The sequence below is a fragment of the Columba livia genome, chromosome Z, assembly GCF_036013475.1.
Source record: "Columba livia isolate bColLiv1 breed racing homer chromosome Z, bColLiv1.pat.W.v2, whole genome shotgun sequence".
In the NCBI taxonomy this organism is placed as follows: Eukaryota; Metazoa; Chordata; class Aves; order Columbiformes; family Columbidae; genus Columba; species Columba livia.
In genome coordinates this window covers 27,334,022-27,360,038 of record NC_088642.1, presented here as the reverse complement: position 1 = coordinate 27,360,038, position 26,017 = coordinate 27,334,022, and the positions used below count along the sequence as shown (strand labels likewise).

The 26,017-nt window shown below is 41.1% G+C and overlaps 1 protein-coding gene across 1 annotated transcript in view; it reads left to right on the top strand.

Annotated features, from left to right (window-relative positions):
- The window catches only part of ANKRD55 (ankyrin repeat domain 55), a 68,262-nt gene that overhangs the window by 5,301 nt on the left and 36,944 nt on the right, over positions 1–26,017 (top strand). Inside the window, exons 2-6 of the mRNA XM_065045234.1 lie at positions 9,440–9,562; positions 11,426–11,556; positions 13,660–13,769; positions 17,022–17,082; positions 21,710–21,838. Coding sequence (XP_064901306.1) covers positions 9,440–9,562; positions 11,426–11,556; positions 13,660–13,769; positions 17,022–17,082; positions 21,710–21,838 — 554 coding nt within the window. The remainder of the gene's footprint in view (positions 1–9,439; positions 9,563–11,425; positions 11,557–13,659; positions 13,770–17,021; positions 17,083–21,709; positions 21,839–26,017) is intronic.

Sequence of the window (26,017 nt, the reverse complement as noted above, 5' to 3'; positions counted from 1 at the left end):
GTTAGTAATCTATACTATTCTGACATACCAATATGTCTAATTTGCAAGATCAAAACATCTTCTATGGTTACTTTAGACACCTTACACATTAAGATCCAGAATGGAAACAAAAGCCAAGTTACTCTGAACTACATCTCCATCCCCCCATCACTGATAAAACAGACAGAACTTCTCTGACAGACAATTGTTAATAGGTTTTGCTGTAACTTTTTAGCTGTCCCCAGGTAACATCACTGGCCTCTTTCTTCAGTCTTTTCTGTTTCTTCATTACCCTCTGCTGCAGGGACAGGTGCTGCATCTCCGGTACTGGGTCCTGTGTCGTGTTTGTCCAACTTGTAGAAAGGTTTAACATATTTCGCAGGAAGCCACTTTGGTCCTGTTGGAAGAAGAACACAAGCATACCCCCTCCCCCAGGTGATTAGTTCTACAGGCCCTTGCCACTGACTGTTGTGCATGGGATCCCGTTATAAAACCTTTGGTCTCTGAGACAGTGAATCTGGAACATGGAAGTGTTTTTCCACTGCTGTGATAGAAGAGGGAGGCACGGTACAATTCAAAAAATTTAAAGTATATGTTGCATTGTCTAATTGTTCTTGAGGCATCATATTCCCCCTTTTTTGTTTTAATAACATCTGTTTCAGTGTGGAATGTGCTCATTCAATGACAGCCTGTCCAGTGGGAAAATGTGGAATACCTGTGACGTGCAAAACACCCCATTGCTGTAAAAAATATTGCATGGATCTAGCAGTATATCCAGGACCACTGTCAGTTTTAATCTGTTGTGGTACTCCCAGCATAGAAAAACAGCAGGTCCAGTGATGCTGAACATCTCTGCTTTTCTCACTCGTATGAGCAGATGCACAAAGCATACCTGAAAAAGTACCTATAGAAACATGTACATATTTCAAACAGTCAAAAGATGAAACGTGTAACATCAGACTGCCAAATGGCATTAGCTGAGAGCCTGCGAGGGTTAACTCCAAGGGAGGGTGAGCTTGTACTCAGCCCTTGACATTCCAGGCAAGAGCGCCATATGTCTCTCGCTTGCTCAGGAGTGAGACCAAACATCTTTTTTTAATGCAGCAGCATTCTGATGAAAGAAAGCATGTGAAGCCCTGGCAGACTGGAAGTGGACTGTAGCTACAGTATAAGAATCCGCAACTACATTACCTTCAGTTATGGGACCTGGTAAAGTTGTATGTGATCATATATGAGTAACAAACAGTAGGTGTTTGTGAAGCTGTAATGCAGTTTGCAATGATACAAACATATCAAAGAGCTGCTGTTGCAAGATTTCTTTAAGAAAAGCGGAGGGGGTGCGCTGTAGGACCTTGACTATTTACTCAGAATCACAAACCAAATTTAGAGGTTCCTCCCTAAAAAGCTCTAAGGCATGCAAAAACTAAAAAATTAGTTCCACTAATTGGGTTGAACCTTCAACAACTTTAACAGAATGATGCCAATCATTATCTTCACGCCAGACCACTACAGCTTTATGAGACTTCACTGAACCATCAACAAAAACTGTGTGAGCATTTGGGATAGGACCAAATACAAGTACGGTCTGTGGTCTGATATCAAAGACATGCAGATTGTGCAGCAATTTACAGTTAGGCATGCCAAAAGCTATGCTGTTAAGAAAATCAGCTAGCACAATTTGCAAGGACATAGATTGCGAATAAAAAAAATCAAAATCTGATTTCACAAATGGTACATATATGATGGATGGATCATGGCCCACTTAAGCCTGAATCCGTTCTCTGCCTTTTTTGTTCAGAGTAACAAACAGTTCCAGGGGCTGAGTAATAGTTTTACAGAAAGAAATGCGCAAAAAAATCCATTTCAAGTATATCAGTCTGTTTGCATTCTCATCATACTGTCCCACAATAGCCAGCAGTTGTTTCTGTGTTGTAACTATAAGTAGAGAAATCTGCAAATCTAATCGAATGCAGTCAGCCTGTAAGTTTGTAATTTTGTGTGCTACCAGCTCTAATTCTCTCTGTGCTTGCAGAGTTAAAGTGTGAGGAGATGTTAAATCTGAATCTCTCTTTAGCAAATTAAACAGATGCTGGAGTTCATGGTGAGAAATTCCAAGCATGGGTTGTACCCAGTTAATAGTACCCATCAATTTCCGTAAATCATTCAATGTGTTAATGTCATTATTCATTGCCAAAGGCTGGGGTCTGATCATAGTTTCTGTTAAAATCCAGCCCAAATATTTCCAAGGGGGCACAGTCTGTACTTTTTCCTTTGCAACTTGTAAGCCATGAAGTTTCAGAGCTTGAAGTAAGTGTGTTACCTCACCCTGGAGATAGTCAGGTTGTTCAGCACAGACTAAAATGTCATCCATGTGATGATATATTATAGCCTCTATAAATGCCTCACGTGTAGGCTGCAGAGCGGTACTCACAAGCAGCTGGCAAATTGTGGGGCTGTTCATCATACCCTGAGGTAAAACTGTCCACTGATAATGCTGCATAGGCTGAGCATTGTTAATGCTGGGAACTGAGAAAGCAAAATACTGACAATCATCAGGATGTAGCGGAATGGTAAAAAAGCAATGCTTTAAATCAATAATCTGTAGTGTCCAATTACTAGGCTGTATAGTGGAATTTGGGACACCAGGTTGTAAGGCTCCCTTAAGTTGCATCACTGGATTAATTGCATGTAAATCTTGTAGCAAATGCTATTTCCCTGATCTTTTTGGGATAACAAAAATGGGAGTATTCCACGGACTTGTGGAAGGTACTATGTGTCCTGCTTGCAGCTGTTCTTGAACTAGTGCCTAGAGCCTCAAGGAATTTTTCCCCTTTCAAGGGCCACTGGTCGACCCAAACCAGCCTGTCTGATAACCAAGTAAGTTTGAGCAGGGGTTTTAGATCAGTGACCCTTAAGATAAATTTGTGTCTGCAGTGGTTAAAGTAACGTGCCACTGCTGTAGCAAATCCCTGCCCCAAAGGCTGATAGCTGTCTGTAAAACATACAGCTGAATCCAAGCTGAGACTTTATCTGCGCCAACAATATGCAACATCCGAGCACTTCTCATAGGTGTTTGACTTCCTCCAATTTCAACAACTGCAGCAATAGCTACTTCCAGGGGCCAGTTTTCTGGCCATTGTTGTTTAGAAATGATAGAAACATCAGTGCCAGTATCCACTAGCCCTGTAAAAGGTCTGCCCTGAATTGAAACAGTAAGCATGAGTTGCTGCGTAGTAATCCCCTGGGACCACAATACTTGTGGTTGGCCAGAACTCCCAAAACCAGAATCTCCTCGTCCAGCTGTAGCTGCCTGAGGGAACCAGTACAGCAAAAGCAACAGCTGTGCAATTCGCTGATTAGCTAGAATTTTGCAGGGAATCCGAGTCACTGTGACCATGATTTTAATCTCTCCGAGACAGTCTGCATCAATTACATCAGTAAGGACAAATATACCCTGTACACTAGTACTAGAGCGTCCAACAATCAATCCAAAAAATCCATTAGGTAAAGGTCCCCATACAGAGGTACCTACTGTATATACCCAGGATTCTGTAATTAACAGTTCTGTTGCGGTTGCCAAATCCAACCCGGCGCTGCCTGCGGTTGCAGGGGCAAGATCATAGGCTGTGCGCCAGATTGCAATACTGTTGCTGCTCCAGGGGGGAGACTGTTTTGCTGCTGGCAAGTCGTATTCTGAACCCTGCTGGATTGCGGGGCACCGGGTTTCATGTCCCTCTTGCTGTTTCCTGGCAAGGGTTTCCCTGATCTATGAAACTGAGATTTGCAGGAATTACTCCAGTGATATCCTTTCTGACAGCGAGAGAATGACTGCAGTGAGCATTCTCTTGGTGTTTTATAGCGCTTTTGAGTACAGATTTTACTGACATGACCCTCATTACCACAAATAAAGTACTTAAGACTCGCTTGATTTACACTGAGCTGAGACAACGCTGCTGCTAACACTGAAGGCTGAAATGTTTCAGTTCCTTCATTCTGACAAGCCTTAACGTATTGCGCGATATCAGTGGCTTTACCTTTCACTGACAACAAAGCAGCCTGGCAGTCAGAGTTAGCATTGTCATATGCCAGCTGCAGCAGTAAAACTTTTCCTGCATCTTCATTTTCAATCTGTCCTGCTATAGCGATTTGCAATCTGTCAACAAAACTTACATAAGACTCCTGTGGTCCCTGTCTTATTGTTGCAAACAAGCTTACGATCTGCCCTGCCTCTGGGATCTGACACCACGCTGTAATAGCAATGCAAGTTGCCTGTTCAAAAACCTGCCACGGAAGCCCAGCCTGCGCCTGTGGAGTGACATACTGTCCGGTTCCTAGCAACATATCCTGATTTATCTCTGCTCCTGATGACAAATTTTCCAAGACCTGTTCAATCACAAGATTTTTATTCTCTAATTGCCACACAGAATATTGCATTGGTGTCAAAATTGTTTCAGCAAGCGATTTCCAATCCCATGGAGTCATTATGTATGTGGCACCAATACCTTCAATAATTCCCATTGTAAGAGGACTGTGTAACCCATTCTGTTGCACAGATTTTTTTAAGTCCTTAACCATTGTATAAAGTAGTCCTTCATGTTCTGGCCGTTGTCGTGGTTTGCAAATAACTGAAAAGGCGGAAGAAAAATCGCTGTGCTCCGTAGCCTTTTCACCGCATTTTTGCATCACCCCTTTGTGTTCTGCTGTCTCAGTCATGAAGGGGTTACTGTGTGCTGTATAAGCATCACTAAAATCAGGCAAAGGAGGTGCTGAGGGCAGAGTTTTAGACTCCTGACCCAGCTCCTCACAAATTTCTGCCTTATCTTTACACAGCTGTGATGGCATTACTGATGGATATAAAACTGACTGTTTTTCAAGATCTACAGAGCCTGATTCAAAAGGATTAGTGCTGTCGAGACTCAAATCATTAGCAACCTGCTCATTTGTGTTTTTCTGTCCATCCTCCCCTGTTTGTACTTGCATTATTTCCTCTGCCAACTGCAAGTGCGACAGCGCAGTGTACACAAATCTCCAAGTTACATGCAAACTATCGGGGACTATAAAACCTGAATTCTTTTGTGTGTGTAGATATTCCCCAACCTGTTTCCAAATTTTACTGCCAGATGTCCCCTCACTCGGAAACCAAGCACAATTCTCTTTCACCCATACCAGGAGCGAAGCGACCTGCTTCTCAGAAATATGATACCCAGAAAAACGTACTAACTACATTAAAACCTGCAAATACAATTTATGTTCCTGAGAAGTGGCTTGCCCCATACTAACGCAATCCTGCAGCTCTCTCATTCCACGAGGACTGCTTGTCCCTATATGTACTGTAGGGATTAATGTGGCTACAAAATTTACTCATCCGTGGGATTGTGTGGTCGCGGCCAAACACACTGCTTGATGAAGTGTGTTTGGGGTCACACGCTCACACCGGGCGCCACTTGTGGCAATTAGGAACGGCACACACCGGAACGCAGACACAGATTCACACAGAGACGGAGATCTTGTTCTGGAAAAAAGCACAGAGCCTGGGCGAGCAGAGAGCTGACCTAGGCCTGCTTCTTTATTCACCATTGACAATTTATAGGATTTACAGATACAGGCCTAGACTAAGATGTTACATAAGATGTTTTTCCAATAATTGCTATTAAAAACACACTAAACTCATGTGATGTTTGTCTCACCTATTTTCCCACTCATTCACAGGCCAGGCCCAAGGACGTTCACACATCCCACGCACTTGGGGGCGGTTATCTGGCCCGAGAACCATTCTCACCAGTCTGGGCTATAACTCTTTACAATTATGAGAAACATACTTCAACACATTCTGTCCAAGGCCCTTTATATTTTGTTACAATCTGATTATGTTAGTTTTATTTCTTTGACCATCCAGATGGTCATGTTAGTATTGATCTTCCTTTATCATTCAGGTGGCTGGAACTGCACATCTTGCTTTCCCACAGACTGGCTTTTAACTCTGATCCTTTCTGAGCATTTTAGCTACAAAAGAAAAAGTCACAGCCTTATATGTAATTTTGTCTTTGCTCACTAAGGCTCTTCTAGACATTTCTACACCACTGTCACGCCCATCTGCATTTTCTGCCTACCCTTGCTGCATATACGGGCTCTCAGTTGGACCTTTTGCCCTGCTGAAGCTGACTGACAGCTTCCTTTCACCACTAGCACAGTAATTTTACAAAATAAACTGCAAAATGGATCTGACACAGCACGAGTACTCACTGGCATTTACGGGACTGCAAGGTAATGAATAGAGTAGCACTAACACATCTGAAGAGGGATGGCCAGGCAATCCTTTTATCCCATGTGATGCTGTCGCCCCAGCCACAGCCAAGCTCCCCAGCAGGGTAAGCCCACAGAGGGGTCACAAGCACTCAGGATCTCACTGTGGCCTTTTGCAAAATGCCCACTCACCAAACTATTTCTCTTCTGCTTTTTGTGTTTTTAAATAAAAAAAAAAAATGGCCTACAGGCTTTGCATGCAGACCACCTTATTCCTTGACAAGGTGAGCTGGAGGAAGATGAGGCAGGAGATGTTGTACCACCTGGAGTCAAGTGCATCCAGCATGAAAAACATTCAAGCCCTCTTGGCGCCAGAAAAACACACATCTGCCTTCCCACTCTTCCCCCACCACACACGTCATGTTGAAGACAGACCACTTGAAATCATATCACACTACAGAAATTGAATTAGTGTCAGTCTGGTTTATGTCAGAAGCATAATGTGGACACTCATCAGTTCCTCCTGGCCCAGACTTTCCCACCAGCATGGTGACAGCCTGGTCCACCTGCCTCTCCCTACTCTGATGGCCTGGACTCATGAATGAGGAAGTGTGAATCTCGGGCATGGCTTCATGCCACTGCCCCTTAAACAGAAGTGGGGTCTGTGTTCTGTGAGAGCAGGTGTGGGGAAAACTCCTTCGTTCATTCATCCACCCATTCATTCAGAGTTTTACTTTCCCTCTTCATATAGCACAATTCCTCCAGAGAAAGCAGATTCAGCCCAGCACAAGGAAAGGCCAGGGAAGTAGATGTTTTGGTTTTATATGAATAAGGGTAAAGGGAGTCAGGGACCCACATGCAAGTATCCATCCATGTCCTCATCTTACTGCCATTCTGCCATCCTGCCCTCTGGGTAAGAAACTGGCTCTGCTCAGGAAATGGAAAGTTCCATTTTCTGGCTGGATTGCTCTGCTCCTGACTCACAGCAGGAAAAGTTAACAGTACTTACACGACTAAAGAGCAAAAGGTACAGAATCTACATGTGTAATGTATAAAAGGAGGTGAGGGCCCCTTTGATACACTGTCTGTCCCAGTACATCTAATGGTTTCTTTCCCAGTGTCTGCAGCATCTTCTCTGTACCATTCCCCTACAACAACCACCGCACACAGCTGTGAGAGGTGCTCGTGGCTGGCACCTCCTGTGTACCTCCAGAGACTGGCCAAGAGGAGCAACACAAGCCATTAACTTCTGCCTGTCTCCTTGCCTTCCACCCAGCCCACACTACTTCACCCTTTGAGTAGGGATAAGCTCAGACCTGAATTTCTTATTAACATGTCTTTGCTGAGTTTAGTGATTGTGAGACCACTCTGCAGATCTGGTGTGATAAGGAAATCTGATTAATTTGCCTTGTGGTAAAGACACTGTTTTTCCTATACCAGTCACTGATGGTGACTCTCCAGAGCCAATGACATGTAGTGTCTCCTGATCCCTCAAGCCCACAGGTCAAAACTTCTGAGCCAAATAAACAGTTGCCTTAGCAAGAGACTCCCCAGCAGAATAAAAATCCAGTTAACATTTTTAATTTAAAAATTTTATCAAATGGGTATTCTAAAAGATCATCTAGAATAAAGAGAATAAATTAAATTCTCCTCAGTTGAGTAGTGACGGAGAGGGAATCTGTGCACTGGTAAAGCCCAATTTAACATCAGCTTTCTAGTTTTCCCAAGCCCACAACCAGAGCTCCAGCTTTGACAGACTGAGCTTTCCCAGGGTGAGAGCTGACTGCATCTTGATGGCAGCTAAGTTTTGAAGTTGAGAGTGATAATTGTGTTGCAGGGATAGAAGGTCACATGTGGGAAATTATACTGGGCTGTAAACACCAGCATGGAGCTCATGCAGATTCAGCTGCAACAATGGCTGATCACAATATAAATCATGTGTCTAATAATTTAAAATTAACTTTAAAGATATTTTATCAATTAAATATATATATGATAATGCTTAAAATGTAATTTATAGCAATGTGTTAATAAAAATGTATTATTTTATTATGAAAATGACTTTTTACTAACTTTTCAAGTTCTTTTCAAACTATTTGCCTTATTTCTGCAGAGCTTACATAGCTATGCTATCTTCAGAAGACACAACAGTAAGGAGAAGTGAGCATACACTTAATCTGTCTTTCCTTTGATCAGATCTCTAGTGTGTTTTTGTGTCAGTTTTGTTTTCTCCTGCTAACAAGGCAGTGCACTGGCTGGACAAATGTTATGCTTTATAGCTCTGTCAGGCACAGTGAATGGCACAGCTCGTTGCTGTTGTACTTCTTTTTGAGTTTATAGAGATAAGAAACTCTTTTTACAATTAAACACAACACTGTGGCTGGCCAGCAATACATGTCTGGAGCATTTTGCCATTACATCAGATCTGACCCTGCACCGAAAAATCAGCTCCCTTGACTCCTGGAGATAACAGGTTAATAGTCCACTTGAAGCCAAAGGAGGTGTAGGTGTGTGAAGCAAGGGATTGACCAGTCTGGAAGGAGGTTACAAGCAAAGAAGCGAGCAGAGAATCATCACAGTAATTCCTCTAGAAACAAAAATCTGAGGAGTGTTCAGCAACAGGCCCTGCAAGGCATCTGCTTTAAATAATACCTCATAATGCAATTGCCAAACAAAATAAACCTCTCCTGTGTTCCAAGCAATAGTCCACCAGTCCTTTTTGCAGGAACTATTAACATAAACCATTGCTGCCAGAAGTGCACTCTCCTGAGAATATAATTCCCCCAGACACTGCAGGGAAAGGAAATGAAAAGCCTCAGTCTTCTGACCAGTGCAAGGATAACATGGAAACTAAAAACACCTATGTCCTGATTTCATCCTATCTCAGAAAAGCATTATTATGGCTAGTTCAGTTGTTACTTCTTTGTTTCTCAAGTCATGTTACATTAATGGTAGTATGATTTCTTATATGAGGTGGAAACTTTCCAAAAGGTGTTTTTTTTTATCCTCTCACTGTCTACATCTGACTGATTTTGGAAGAAGTTATGATGAAAAACAAGTTTCAGATGACTAACAAAAACCACAATTCTGTTTGGATACACTTTGTTCCACCTCATTATATAGCCATAAAAAATCAGTTAAATAAGTGTCGTTATTTTCACTGTTGATAATTTGTACATGCTCTCTGCTTACTCATGGACATACTCCTCCCCTGCAGGTGATGCAGCAGAAGACATTGACTTGACTGTGGTTTACCAAGCAGCAGCTAATGGTGATGTGAACACACTAACTGCAGTGATTCGAGAAGATCCTTCCATCCTGGAGTGCTGTGACAGTGAGGGTAAATGAAGGCAGAGCTCATCCTCAGGCAACTAGCTGCTTCATCTTGCAACGAAATTTTCTATTTTTTTATCCTGATTTTTGTGATCAGCAAATTATATTTAGTAGCAGATTATGGGAAATTTGGGTTATTCTTTGGAACATGCACTAGAAATGCTGTGTTTGAATATTTCTTTCCCCCTGTAATGGTAAGATTTTTATATAGATACAAATCAGTTGTTTTGCTATAATCAGACAGTACTTTATAAGGAAACTATTTTATCTTCTTTAGGGAGATGCTGGGAAATTGTTGTCATTTCAGGGAAGGGAAAACAGTATTTTTTATCAAAGCCAAACGCCACACATTCAGCCTATCTCTAGAGCAGAGGGTTCTGGCCTTTTGCACCTAAAAAGCATGTGTACAGACACAGTTTGAAAAATTTTGTCATGCAATTGTTTGCCAAAGGGATGGCCGTAAAATGTGCAATGATCTAAATAATGTTTTATCCATGAGATTGTGCTCCTTTTCATCTTGTGTTCAGTTATTACTTAATGTTATTACAACATGCTGTCTATTGTCTGGGATTTATATGCATCTATTTTCAAGTGAATTAAAGCCACAGATACGTGGAAGCTTCTCTCAAGCAAGACTTTGTTTAGTCACAAATAATTTTTATTGCAGTTTCTTTTGAAGTGTCCATACGAACACTGTCTATTCTAATCTTTACCAGTTTTTACGAAGTGACCAATTTTTCCTATGTTTTAAACCAGACATCCTAACTATTATCTTTAAAACATCTGTTGGTTGGTAGAAAAAATGCTTAAGCAAGCTGAAATGCTCTCAGTCCAGATCTTTAGCAGGAGAGGGACTAGGTATGAAGGGCAGTGGGTGGAGATAGACTGATCAGCAAATGGAAGTATCATATTTCAGCTCCAGAATAAACTTGTTTACTAGGTTGTACATACAAATGTAACCAAACACCAGTCTTGCAAGACAAAACATATGGCTCACGTCCTGCACATACAGCAGAGTCTGCACAATCTCAAGTCGAGTAGTGCACATTTGCTCAGCAGCCTCATTGAATCCAGTAAGAACAATTATTCTTCAGTTGTATCTGAAGTTTCTGGTACTATTATAGTTTCTAATAGTCGTGCTTATTACCATTTTATTCATTTTAAATCACTTTGTCAAATTCTGCAGGAAAATCTCTTGCTGTTATTCAGCAGTTAACAGAATGGAAGGAAGAGGAAGCAACTAAAAGATATTACGATACTACACAATGAAATTTGAGTATTAGGTTTGAATGTAGATTTCAGGTTTTTTCCAGCAGAAATATTGTTTGCAGGACATAAAATAAGTTCTCATGATAACAGAAAATAAAATATTCTAAAGCAAACTCAGTCTTAAAAATATGTTGTTGTATACATTAAGCATTAACTCACATATATACGCCTTTGCATTGGGCAGGGCATAATTTCATAAGCCTTTTGAATACACAGAGACAGAATGAGGCCATGGTTTGAGAAAATTAGCCAAGCACCATCTAGCTACTAGTCAATCTGAAGAACATCAGCCTCCAAAATGGTGTACAAAGCCAACAGTTCATACTGGAACTTGTTGACAGAAAAGCACTTTTTCCTCCAGAAGCAGAGTTAATGAGGCATGGCTTTTGCTAATGAAGTCATGCGCCTTTTAAAATCAGTGGTCAGTAGCTGGCATAGCAGTTACTTCCTGCCTGCAAAAGCCAAGTTCAACTGTTGGACAGTTGTCAGAGAAAGGATTTGTTAATTTGCCAGTGCTAACATTAGCAAATAAGAAAATATCTCTATCTTCTGGCTTTGACAAAATAAAAATTGTGAAAGAACATATGACTTTCTTCCCCAGGTTGCACACCTTTGATGCATGCTGTGTCAGGACGCCAGGTTGATACAGTGAAGCTTCTGTTGAAGATGGGAGCCAATATTAATACTCAAGATGCTTGTGGGCGTACCAGTTTATCTCTGGCAACTTATCTGGTACGAAGACTTGGGCAAGGAGGATGGAAAGATAGACGTATTGAAGGGAGTAAATACACAGACCAAATAAGATTTCTCTTTATACTGCAGAGAGAAAAAAAAAAAAAAGGTACAAAACATTTGGTTCCAGACAACAGTGAAACTATAAACTTTACTATAATGCGAAGCTGGAAACAATTACTGTTAGTAAAGGACCAGGACTCCTTTACTTTCAGGGAGTCCTTCCTCTTTTGGGTTGGAAAATCAGTGGTCAGCGTGGAATTCTCTACTGGATCCAGGGTCCTCTGTGTGGTTTCAAGAAAGCTGCTTGTTTCTGTGCACTGGAAAGCCCCTTCTTGTTCCTAATATGCAGATTAACTTCCCTGATCTCACTGTCAGCATCAGATCTTTATGCTCCATTGAGGGCATTCCTACCTCAACTTCTGGTGGTTAGCAGGTATATTTTCCTGCACACCACATGAGCCAGGGCACTGCTTTTTTTCACTGCAGTGCTGGGCCTTGGGTGGCCAGGTTAAGAACTTAAGCTCAAGGTGCTGCAGGTACCAATGCAGATACTCAGATAATAAACAATCCAATCCCCCAATCAACCCACAGACAAGTGACAGCAGGGGCATACAACTCACTGAGAAGTTTGGGAAAGGGGATGAGGTGGTCTCTGAAGCACACAAGGATGCTCCTTAGCCTTCTACTCCTCACTGGAAGGAATTCAGGATTCAGAGAGAGGATGAGGACCAACTTAGCTGGACAGAGGGGTTGGTCATGGGCTTCTTTTGTTAGCTGGGTAGAAAGGAGGAAGGAATGTTCATCCATGCTCTGTAGTATATCACTGGATGACTGCCAAATCATTTAAGCAGATATTGTGGCAACCTAATTAATCACATCCCTTCCATCTAGTTTCTTCCTGCACATTCAGGAGAAAAACAATGCTTCTGCTCAGTTACGTGATATTTAGCCAGAAAATAAGAGTAGAAAATAGCAAAACAGGCAGTCTTATTCAGTACAAGGAGCATGCCCCACTTACTTGAGAATAAACATTTCATCTGCCAGATATTTCCAAAAAAATCCCATAATTAGTGTCATGCTCCTTTTTTCCTTCCTCTTTTCCCAGAGGGTAAAAAATACTATTTGGGAAAAATAAAGCAATGACTAGAAAAGATTTAAACCACCCAAGCTTTGAAGTTTCCATTTCTGTTTCTGTTTCTGTGATGGTTATAATCAGAGATCTAGAGAGCATTTGGCTGCAATGTCTGCCCAGAGAACTGAATTCAGTCGAGCTCCACAGTCACAATCACAAGCAGAACTCAGTGGTCGTGTACTTCCAGTGGGAGCAGTAACAGCCATGTTCTGACTCCATAATTCCACACCTTTCCCTCGTAATGCTAATCCAACACAGCTCATACAGAAGGGAACAGTCTTTACTGATTGTCTATGGAGGTTTGAACAAAGTAAACACATGCTTAATTTTCCTGGGACTTAAGTAGACACTGAAAGAGTTCTGTAGTCACAACCAGATTGTTTACTTGCTTTTTTGTTGAGGTGATCAATAGAAGGTTTTAGTCCAAAAACTGATTCATCCCATCTGTTTGGGTGCTGTTTTCAACCTGATGTTGTCACTAGTTCAAACTTCTGCAACGATATTTATAAGACCACACTCTAATGATTTCTAGTATTGATTTGCAATTCCTGCTAAAATCTCATAAAGGAAATGACATTAAGTGCTCGTGCCCTTGGTTTAACCTAGCATAATTAAATCCACCTGCAGGAATATGTGTAGCATTTGCTAGTGATACAGGAATTTGCAGGTTTTGAATCACTGTTTACTCAGTTAGTACTTGCGACATCTGCAGGAAGAAAAAAAAAAAAAAAAAGGGCAGTGTAAATAAAACACCTTATCACAGAAATGACTGGGCAAGCTAGTCTGAGACTCAGACTCCAAAGCAGAACTGCTCTCAGTGCTGAGAGCTCTGTATTGGGGAAACAGAAGACCAGTTCCGTCACTGGCAGAAACAGCTGCAGTCACACACGCAGATACCAGAACCACCAAGCAAAGACCTGGCCTGTTGTATTTCACTTTCCTCTGACATGGTCTGATTTCTCTTTTAGGGCTGGCTGGAAGGCTGTGTCAGCCTGCTCAGAAATGGTGCTAAGCAGAACATACCCGACAAAAACGGGAGGTTGCCGCTACATGCTGCTACTGCAGAGCCCGACGTGAGGTATGTCCCAGGTTATGGCAGTGTTTCCTGGCTAAATCTCAACAGGCAGCCACCAACAAGCTACCCAGCCCAGAGGTAGCCCAGGTCAGGAAGGTTAGCTGGAACAGTTGCACTTGTGACTTGCTCCTTTGTTTAGTGGTTATCAGAAAGCAGGTAGAGAGAAGGGAAAGCATTGTACAGCACTTGTGTAACAGAGATATATGGCCAATTAAGGCAAGAAACCTAGTTTAAGATCACAAAAGCAAGAGGGGAAAAAAAAAATATATATATATATATATATATTTAAAAAAATGGGATTGAAGCTCTGGGATTCCCTTGACCAATTACCTTTCTGCCATGTCCACACAAGAAACATTACAAGAAGCTCCTTCTCTGGAACATGCCTCCAGGTAGCATGGCAAATGTGAGGAAAGTTTTCCACATGACAATCCCTCTGAGAGCCCCTTCTGTAAAGGGGAAGCTGAGGTTTGGCGGACTGGCTCATTTTTAACTCCTCTTAATGAAGGTAGAGTAACAACTACAGAGTGTATTCATAAGAAGTGTTTAGAAAGATCCTCTTTGTCTCATTCCAGCCTGTGATAACAGAAAGGTTTAATAAATCAGTATTTGTACATCTGAATAAATTTACTCAGATCCTCTCCTAAGTAAATAGTGTCTGAAGGATAGGAAGACTAATATTAGAGACAAGTAAACATTCAGTACAAATTCAAAATGCTCCTGTGACTTAACCACTGAGTCTATGGTTTTGCTGCTGTCACCATGCAAGGCCAGTCCAGACCTCTGTGCATTTCTTCTGCTCTTGCTTTCCAGTCTTTTTTAACAGCTTTATTCATTTTCCACATTATCACTGTTTTTCATGCATCATTTGGAGAGAATAGTTTGAGGTCTCTGAAAAAGTACGGGTCACTATCATTAAACAAAGCCTCCACAGAAAGAAGACAATGTTTGTGCAACCCTGCACATGCTGCTACTTGAAAGGGAACAGTAATCTACTTTACCAGCAGCACACAGGGTTCTCTGAACATTTTTCACATTCTCCATGGGTACAAGCAGACCTTTGCTCTGCACAGGAGTCTACTAGTTGCTCAATTCCTTCTCCTCTTTCTTGTCTCTGGATTTGCCCCATGCTCAGAAGACATGCCTGGAGCACTGAGGGGCGGCTTTTCCATCACTGCCATTGTCACTCTCTCGAATCCCTTGTTGTTGCCAAAAGGGAATATGCAGTGGCCAACTATGAAATGCTTTTTCAACCAAGTTTGAAAGCTGGCAGCCCACTGCTCCAATTCCATGTGCTGCAGGCAGTACATGAACCACATGGAAAGACAGAGAGTGATCAGCCAATGAATGTATTAATTAGATAAATTGTTTCTGTGTTTCAGTGCACTCCGTAGAGCCTAAGAGGAAAGGTGGACCTCCTGAACTCTGCCTTTAAGAGTAGATACCTGAGAAATCGTAGCTATATGGCTGAATACCTATGTATTTGAGTGGTAGCAGTGATGCTGCCGTAATAGCATGAGGATATAGTTTGCTGTTGGCAGAGGTTTTACACTTAAGAATGAGATTTCCTTCACATACACTGGTTTCATTGATTATATCTGGGGTTAAACTACAGAACCACATGTGAGATTATAAAATTGTGCTAAGTGGGTTTTGCAAGCATATTGTAGTTATCTCGCTTCCTTTCTTCTCACTAGTCCATTTTTACCCAGACCTGTTTTCAGATTTCTGGATCCTGAGTCATTGTGCCAAATGACCACAAAATGTCTCCTCCCTTTTACAAATTTTTACTGAACTAATCACAGCAATCCTGAAATGCCATTCTTTTCAGAGTTCCTGCAGTATGATGCCATAATGCCATTGGCTGTGTGATTCAGAAAAGGAGATGCAACACTCCTTTTCTACAAGTGCTTGTACCCATATACAAACAGTTTTGAAGTCCTAGCAGAGGACTGGGATACAAAGAGTCTTCACTCCTTAGGGATGCTCTAGTTAGAAAAAAAAAGATATTTGGACTTGTGGCACCTGAAGATGGTGTTACCAACAGATAAGCTTTTCACCTGCAGAATTGCCCAAAACATCCATAAGCAGCTGTAAATGCCGTCCTTTGAATAATTTACATGATGTACTTGTATATTACAGGGAGGGGTGGAGCGAAGAACAAATTTGTCGTGCAACATTGTCTGCTTGATCTGATCCACACACCTGAGCACAGGTCGATCCAGAAAACATAGTGGAAGTTGTTGAAGGTTGTCCTGATGAAAAGTAGCAAAAGATTTTCATTCCATTTCCTATGCAAGGAAACAGATATATGGTTTTATACATTTTTATGCATTATCTGCATATTTATCAGAGTTTCCTCCTTGACACTTCATCATCTTTTAATTTCCTTGCAAAACAGCATGTCTTTTAAATGACCATGTTTTGAAGGTTTCTAACAAATCACACCTTCAGATGATCCATAGATTTGCATTATGATCTTATTTAGGGATCTACTAAAGATGTATCTTTCCTTTTGCTAGAATCATAAGAACTTTACATCCATGTTACGATCTATGCTATTTGGCTTTTTAACAGCCCATGATAAGATGGTCCTTGTCATTTCCAGGGTCCAGCCATGTACAGTATCCAAACATTTAGCATTCTACTATAAAACACAACCATCTTTACCAAAACTTCAGTGATTTCAGAACACCTTCATAGGAAGCCAAAAGGAAAAGAAAAACAAAATCCAGTGTTAAAAATATTACTGCACTTGAATAAAATTTAATGTAACTATTTTATTGTAACTGTTCCCTCCACCAGAGGGGGGTGTTTGTAGCCTGATACTCTATAAAATGTGAACCACTGTATTGCTGCCAAGAGTAGAGAGTGAAAAATCATTTAAGAGACTGGAGGTTAGCATTTCTGTTTGTTTAGAACTTTATAAAATAATAATAGGATGACAATGAATTACTAAGCTACCAAAAACGGCATACATGAATAGTATTACACACTCTGATTCTAGCCTGCCAATCAGCACAAGAATTCTTTCTAGTGAATCTGCTCTTATTACTTAGCACTAAACTTCTGTTTTTACAGTAAGCTATGAAGGCTTTTCTAGTATGACCAACCTCCAACCTAAGATTGTGACCTTTGCCCGTCACTAATACTGTTTTTTCTTGAAGTCGCATGTTTTGTTTCTCAGAAAAAAAATGTCAAATTTTCAGGTTTAGTCAGGAATGCAGCACATTGATTATGTCATTGCTTCCACAGGCTTCTGAACGTGCTCCTGCAGAAGTCAAATCTTAGTGAAATTAATCATCAGGACAATGAGGTGAGTGATCTTGTGCTGCAAGTCACAGTCCCAGTCTCTAGGGTCATACAAGTCATGCTATTCAGAAAGAGTCCACTGTACTCTCAATTTTATGATGACACTATGCATTAGTCAAAGATTTCTATAATGTTTTTGCTGTATTCTGCAAAGCATTGTTTCATTTCTCCTACTACACGCGATTAACTTTTAGGCTAATAAACCTTCTCCATATACTACCAGTTCTGAGGTACCTTGAATCAGTCACTTAACTTACTTGCCAAGACATTAATTGCTTTCGATTCTTCTGAAGCTAGACCTTAACCAAGCATCCCATCATTAAAGTACTAACTGTTCTCAGGAAGAAATATAAGAAATATAAGAAATTACACAGAGCAGGCACAGAGCTACAAAAAGCTATGCTACCCTATGATCCTTAAGGAATTGAGCCCTGTCACCACAATGTTGTTAATTTTCCCTCTTCCCGTGAATCTCCTTTATCCACTGAATCGTTTACAAACCCTGTTCACAACAACCTAAACCAGATATTTGTCTTGTCTCGGTGTCAAATTATGTGGCTAATTAATTGCCTGGAACCATGGATCATAATTTCAAGCAGTAATGTTTTGCTGTAATGCATTGCTACCTGCAATTTGGAACTTTTATTCCAGCTCACTGTCATTTGCTACAGGGAAGATATTTGTTGAAGTGTCTGAATAAAGCCCTGAATATTTATGTTTTATTAAAAAAATGTGGATCCTCACAGATGATTGCAACTAATAGAGCTGCTCTCTTGGCATAAGTGAAACACTTCAGTTTGCCCATCTTACACTTGAGAAAAACACCCTGATGAATGCATGAACATGTCAACAGTAAGAAAAACATCTGGAGGTTTCATAGTTCCACAACTGTGGCTTTCTGTGGGTTTACTTATGAAGCCTGTGAGATGACAATGCAAAGAAAAATTCCCTGAAAAACCTCCAATCTGAGTTAAACAAGTGTCACGCTATATGTTCCAGAAGCGTGTCTTGTTTGTCTGTTTTCTCCCCTACTACTCCTTAGTTTTTATAAATGCAAAATTGTTTGGCTGTCTCACCTTTAATATTGTATTCTGCTGCATCCTCAGCTTTGACAGTTCTGATACCACTCTCATGCTTCCCCTCACAAAGAGCAGTCTATCTGCCATCTGCCGATGCCACTCAAGGGTGGTACCACCATGCACAAACCAGATGGGTACGGGTCACACAGCCATTGCCCACTGCAGTGGGCCCAGAGGCGTGAGCTGCTGCCACAACCAGCTCAATGCTCTTTGCTCAGTTGGGTGCTCCGAAAGGACACGTGGAATGTACAATATATTACAAAAGAAATAGAGAACAGAACAGGAAACAGCATTATGATCTCTCTGAATCCTTGGTACACACACATCTGGAGTGCCAGATGCAAGCGTAATTCGAAAAAGGATATACAAGAAAAGTAACAGAAAAGGACTGTAAACACACTAATAGTTACTGACTAGCCTCCCTCCATGGGCAGGCTAACAACTAGAACAAGCTGACTACAATGGGACTTTCCACTTGGCAACCGTGCCAGAGGGATGATATAATAGAAGTCCATGGCATCATAAATTGCATTGAGAATATAAAAAGATTATTAACTGTTTTTTACATCTAAATTAATGGGGACACCTACAGAAATTATCAGGCAGCATTTTTAAATAAAATGAAAATAATTACTTTTTCAGAAAATGCGTCATTACCCTTTGGAGGTGTGGATATCAGGAAGTCTGTAGCCTGATTATCAAACGTTAGGTGTTACCCTTGTTTCTTGTATTTTCTCCCTAAGCCTCTGCTGCTGACCTGTCTGAGCTGTGTTCCTGTACTAAAGAGATTTCTGATCCCTACACACAGTTCTCACACTCTTACATTACAGCTGACTCTGCTAGTTACCACAGTAAAAACAGAGAAAAAGTCCATTTTTCAAGGATTTTTGCCTGTATAAATAGACTGAAAGGGAACAACAGAATACTGGCCTGCTACACTGTGGCTTCTCCTCTTTCAGTGACTTTTCCTGCTGTCCAGGACTAGGCATAAGGACCCATTTCCCAGCTGGAAATCACTTTACTGAAGCCTCACTTCACCGCACTCACAGATATTGAGTGTTCATCAACAGTATTAAGTCCATTGTGTCAAAACCTTGGTCTACTGACGTCAATGGCAGAGCTCCCATTAATTTCAGTCAGGTCAGGATTTTACTCTCATTTTTCATTTTACAAAACCAAAACCCCCATGATTAAGCTTTGCAAACCCTAACTAAAAACAAAACTGCTCTTGTTCAAATACTCTGTTTTGTCCTCACCTATACTTAAGCCATCTGAGCACTTGAAGAGCCTTATAATATACCTGATGAGTGAGAGAAATTAATGGTAGGGTATTAAAGCTTTTATTTAGAAAATAATTCCGAACAGTGTCTACTATGAATGCACTGATAAGTTGTCTGCATTCATGTTTTATAGCTCATACTTTACCTGGTTTGTTGTCAATTGGCTTTAGGGCTTCTATGTCAAGTTTTAATTTATTTTCCATTCTACACTTTTTGCTTTTTATCATTTCAGAAAACAGACAAGACGCTTGAAATGCATTTTCCCTAATAAGAGTTCATAGGATCATAGAATGTCCTGAGATAGAAGGGACCAACAAGGATCATTGAGTCCAACTCCTGTCCCTGCTTAGGACAACCCCAAAATTCACACCATGTGTCTGAGGGTGTTGTCCAGTCTCTTCTTGAACACTGTCAGTCTTGGGGCTGTGACACCTCCCTGGGAAGCCTGTTCCAGTGCTCCACCACCCTTTGGGTGAAAAACCTTTTCCTAATGTCCAACCTAAACCTCCCCTGGCACATCTTCCTGCCATTCCCTTGGGTTCTGTTGTTGGTCACCAGAGAAAAGAGATCAGCGCCTGCCCCTCCCCTCCCCGAAGCTGTAACCACCATGAGTTCTCCCCTCAGTCTCTTTTCCTGGCTTAACAAACCAAGTGACTTTGGCCAGTTCTCATATGGCTTACCCTCCAAACCCTTCACCAAATTCAGAGCCCTCTTCTGGACACTCTCCAGTAGCTTTATACCTTTTTTATCCTGTGTTGCCCAGAGCTGCACACAGTGCTCCAGGTGAGGCCGCACCAGTGCAGAGCAGAGCAGGACAATCACCTCCCTCACCCGGCTGGCAATGCTGTGCTTGATGCATCCAGGACAAGGTTGCCTTCTTGGCTGCCAGGGCACACTGTTGGCTCGTGTTCAACTTGCCGTGGACCAGAAACCCCAGATCCCTCTCCGATAGTCAGAAAGTAACCACCTGCTCAAAGTAAAATGTAATATCTGAGCAACACTAGCAATTTTTAAGATAAACACTCAATGAGTAACTTGATACAGAAAATCTCTAGTATTACTGGTGTAAAGTAAAATATAGGTGTGTATGACAATGCTGATGAAGATGCAAATACAGGCCATTAATTCTTTGATCCACCAAGACAGACTGAACATCGCTAAGATGGAATGAAAAGGAAGGTCAGTAGTTTGCCATTGGCTTTGTTTTCTCCCTAAACAGTAAATATTGACATTTATACTGTGACTTTTTTGTTAACATCACTTGGCCAGTTCCTTAGCTTGCTGATTATTGCCAGCTAGAATACTAACTTATATTTATTTTGGATCAAAGATAAGACCTAAAATAAACATCACAATGTGTCATGTTAAAGTACCAGTCTAAAACAGGCTTTTCTTACAGGATCCAAACTGAGCAGTGAGGGAGCATCCTCCAGCTGTCGTGGTCGTGACTACACATTATTTATAATGTGTACCAAAAAAAGCATTTTTATTTGCATCCATTTTCTGCAATAACTCCAAAAAGTTGATTGCTTGATTCACCCTTATGACTTCACTAAAGCAGAAGCTGTTACTAATTACTTCAACCCAACAGGGAGAGGGAAGAGTCACTGAATCATAGAATCACAGAACTATTTTGGTTGGAAGAGATCCTTAAAATCATCAAGTCAAACCATAACCTGGTCACTAAACCATGTCCCTAAGAACCTCATCTACGTGTCTTTTAAACACCTCCAGGGATGGTGACTCCATCACTTCGGTGGACAGCCTGTTCCATTGTTTACCAGCCTTTTCCGTAAAAAATTTTTTCCTAATATCCAATTTAAACCTCCCTGGGCACAACTTGAGGCCATTTTCTCTCATTTTATCACTTGCTGCTTGGCAGAAGAGACCAACACCCTCCATGCTACAACCTCCTTTCGGGTAGCTGTAGACAGTGATAATGTGTTCCCTCAGCCTCCTTTCCTCCAGGCTAAACAGCTCCAGTTCTCTCAGCTGCTCCTCGTCATCTTGTGCTCCAGGCCCATCACTAGCTTCATTGCCCTCCTCTGCACTCTCTCCAGCATCTCAATGTCCTTCTTATCATGAGAGGCCCAAAACTGAACACAGGATTTGAGGTGGCACCTCACTAGTGCCAAGTACAGGGGAACGGTCACTATCCTAGCCCTGCTGGCCACACTACTCATTATTTCAGAACAGTCTAGCTTATCTACAGTGACTTGAAGGTTGCTCCTGTGAGTGATGACTATTTGCTCTTTGGGTTTGTGGCTTTCAGGGAATGACTTCGCTCCACTGGGCTGCATTCCACAACAGACCCCAGCACACCGAGACTCTGCTGCACAAGGGAGCAGACCTGACACTGGTGGACAGAGACTTCAAAACAGCTCTGCACTGGGCAGTACAGGTGAGCCATGGCCACAGGTTCACCAGGCAGTTGCTTGAGCTGAGCTGGCTGTTGTGGTGTCCTACACACTTCAAAAGCAATTATTTTGGCCGTGAAATGAAGATAAATGGTTGCTAGGACTGCCCATTAACAGCCCTAGCATTTTGCCAGTGGGCAGGAATCAAGGTTCTAACATCTTCTTTGGAGAGCAAGGCATACTTAAAACAGGCTCAGCGCTGTTGCTCTAAATAAAGTTATAATTTATCTCACCAGGACTTCATGTAGGCTTCATGTTGAATTAATGCTTAAATTTTTGCACAAAATCAGGGTTGCAGAAATCAGTGGCTTAAATAGTCTTGCCAAAGTCCTTGGGAGTAAAATAATGTAAACACAAGTTAAAACATACTTAAAAGCTACACTTGTGGAATAATTAGCTGAAGTGTTGAGACCCTACTTCTCTGTCGATTAGGGAAGACAAGGAGCCAATCACATTTCTTGTTGAGCTGTATGTTCCTGACTTCTAGGGAAAAAAAAAAATTGCTAAAAGTTACTCAGGCCATCATTAGAGAAGAAAAAAAACCACAGAGGTTTAATGTGGCATTAAACACTGTATTATGCAATTGGTAGTACATCAGTAATGCAGAAACTTTACTTTAGAAAACTTCCTAGATGAAATTAAATAAATATATTTCTCCCTGCGCACCTGCCATAGCAAGTTCCAGTATCAATGTTCAAAACACCTGCACATCAGATAAGCAGAAATAGAACTTGCACAAAAATCCAGTAACATTTTCCTACAACAATAAAGTATTTGCATCCTCACCTTTGGTCTAAGTTCAATCATCTTAAAAAAATGTATCAGCAAAGAAATTTAAAAGCTCTGAACTGCCACATACTATATTTGTAAATGAGTAAGGACATCTAGAACAAATAATGCTTCTTTCAACCACAGCCTCCCACAGATGGTTCACATACAATAGGCTTAACTTTTGTTTTTTCTGAAGGAGAGGTGTATTTTGGCCTATGCTACTGGTATTATTTCAACATCAGTTTTGTTCTTCTTTAACCCTAATCCCTCTGAAATTGAGCTACCTCCTTTGCTATTTTGCCTTAGGACGTTAAATGTATCTCATATAAAACCTGTTGTGCATTTTTATTAGGCTTATGCCAATGCAGGCTGCTTCTAGTGGGAAACCTCTGAAAGAGATCCCTCATGCAAGATCACAGATCTGGGAACAAGCTGTCTCTCGAACAGAAGGACGAAAAGGAATTCCCTTCAAATCAGGACCCTCAGAGGTCCCCTTATATCTTAATATTTCCCTGGTTCTCTATTTTGTAAATTTTATTTTGTAATTCCACCATTAACTCCCACCTCTACCTTTCTCTCATGAATATGCAGAATAACTCTTGAGAAAGAGGGAAATTAAAATTGCACAAAACCAACTTGGCCTTAGGTGGACGCAAATCACAAGTCCCTCTTCTTTCTCCCTTTAAGCTGCACCCAAAAAACACAGGAAAAATGTGCAGTATGACCCCCTTTTTGCTTTTTCAGAGATGCCTTCTATAAAGCATTATAAATTGCTTCTTCCATCCACATACTTCTCCATATTCTAGACCCAGAAGGGGTAGCTGAAATACCAGAGCATATAACAGATCTTTTAATATTTCTCTTACTCAAGCTTGGCCAAGAAAAAACACTTTCAGTCAGTGCTCTCTGGTGCCCTGTTAGGTCTGGGAGAAATAGACACTGTAGACAAGCATGACTTTCTCTGCTATGACAGAGAGCAGAACAACAGCTCTGATAGTTGGGGTTATCATTATGTGGCTGCTGGAAAGGGGATATTTTTCCTTTAAGAATGTAGTAATATCTTCAGAGCACAAGATTCTCACAGAGCTCAGGCAGTACCAGCTGCAGCAGTTGTTTTTGGCTGGATAGGGCCCTGTGTTTAATTTCATTTTTAAAAAAATGCAGCAGGGGGAAGACCAGGCACTGTGCAGAAACTTGTTTCACAAGCTGCAGGAAAGAGGAGATTTGGCCACACTGCACTGAAACACAATGCAAGACTACATAAAAACCATCTCCCACCAATCAAAACCAAATTATCTAGCATATTTCATACAAAATAATTGTTCCACACTGGCTGTTTCAAAGACAATATATTGGGCACTTGGTCTCACATCAGACAAAGAGTGGCTGTGGAGTCCCAGCTGTGTAACTGCATAGACCTTGCCCACAACAAGGTCTGCTCTATTGAAAAGCTCAAGTCTCCTGCAGCTCAAATTCACTCCTTCAGTGCAAATGTGTTACACCAGTGTCAAAAACACAGATTACTCTGGTTTGAAATGAGAATATCTCATACCACAGTTTATACACATGCAATATTTTTAAGAGTTGTTGCAGATAAGGCTATACTAGAAGTGTCTCAGGAGGTATTTCTTTCCTTTCATTCCAGACAGCAGTAATTGTTGTAATGAAAAGGAAACACAGCTTTGTAATGAAAAACTGTTAACTGATACTGGAACAAAGTGAAAAGCCATTCTAACGGTCCTAGATACTGGCGTCAATGAAATCCCAGTAAAATCTAGCATATACTATACAGGATACACTATCTTAGAATATACTAATGTATCATAATATTATTAGTAGTACCTTGGAAATAGCCTGGGAGTATGCCTGCATTGCCTTGCCAGTTGTCATGATTTTTATCAGAGGTTTCTTTGTCTCTTTCTTAAAACTCTGGCTCCCTAAGTCATATGATTATATTAAAATATCAACTTTAATTTAAAGAATAAACATACAATCAAAGAATTCTTCTCAAGTGAAGAAATGCTAACCTCTAGGCATAAAACGAAGCCAACTATAAAGAAGCCATTGAAAATAATATTCTGCCATGTGGACCTGCACTTATGATTTTTTTATAGGCTGATTTGGAGTATGAAGATTAAAAAACTTATGAGCCTGTATATATGCTACATAGCAACAGTGCAATTATTTCATTCCTCTGTTTCCTGAGAGCAGAACAAAATGCCTGTATATCTTAAAAACGTTGTAAAAGCCAAGCACAGCCAATTCTTCATTTGTGTTTGGCTGAGCACGCGTGGCAGCCTTTCTGCAATTACTTGGAAGGTAAGAGCACAATCAGATTTGAGGATGTCAAGGAACAAATCTCTCTGTTGCTGCAGGGGATCTGGAGGACACAGCTGGTCACCAGCCAGGGCAGAGGAGGGGGACCAGGGAGGCAGCACTGGCTTGGGGCCAGGGTCTGTCCTGAGGGATCACACGTTCCTTCTTTCTGCCCATCACCCTGTGTTTTTTTCTGTGGGCTGCCTGTGGTGGAAGAAGTCAGAAACTCCAAAGACTTCTTAAAACCTAGTGGATGTTTCTCTGTGGCAGACATGCTTGTTTGGATTAGGCCAGATAAGGCGCATTTTCTAGGCACAGTTCACAGTCTGGTTGGTTTCAGGCAAATTTCTTTCAGTGCAAAATTGTACTTTTTTTTCCTTGTTTCATGCAGTTTTCTAGAGATGGCTAAAAACGAGAGACTAGTGATTTCTTTTCTTATGTCACTAAGCTTTACAGATAATTTTGACTGTTAGCAAACAAATGCAAACCAGATTCAATTTGCATTTTAAGCATGCCCTTAAGAAATCCCTTTCGTGTTTAAACATTCCAGCAAAGGTACAGCTGTTGCTCATGGAGGCTGGAACATTGCATAGCAGCAGAAGTCTACAGAGTGGGCAGTCAGGTTGGAAAATGAGGAGGAAGAGAGATTGTAAATAGTTTTGAGTAAGAAATAAACTTGTTCCAGTACAATCAGAAGCTTTTTCCAAAAAGTGCCCAAAACATTTGGGACAATGTCTGCAACAGCAAATTAAATGTGCCTGTGTCTTGGCTCTGGCACCAAGGCCAACTATCACAGGACACCCTGTGTCCCTACAGCTAAACTCTCTTGTTCTCTAAAATAGGGCAGTCATCCCAGCCACTTATTGGGAATTGTCTGTGGTCCCTGCCCGCTCCCAAACTATGTCCAGGAACTGGACCCAAGCCAAAACCGTGCTAAGGGGGATTTTAAAAAATTTGCAGTACAGACAACTGAGTTTGGATGCTCAGGGATGATCTCTAGTGCTACTTAGTTTTTTTGTATAGATGTAAACTAGTCCTCTACTTTCATTTATGTCAGCTTATTAGCCAAAGCTCTA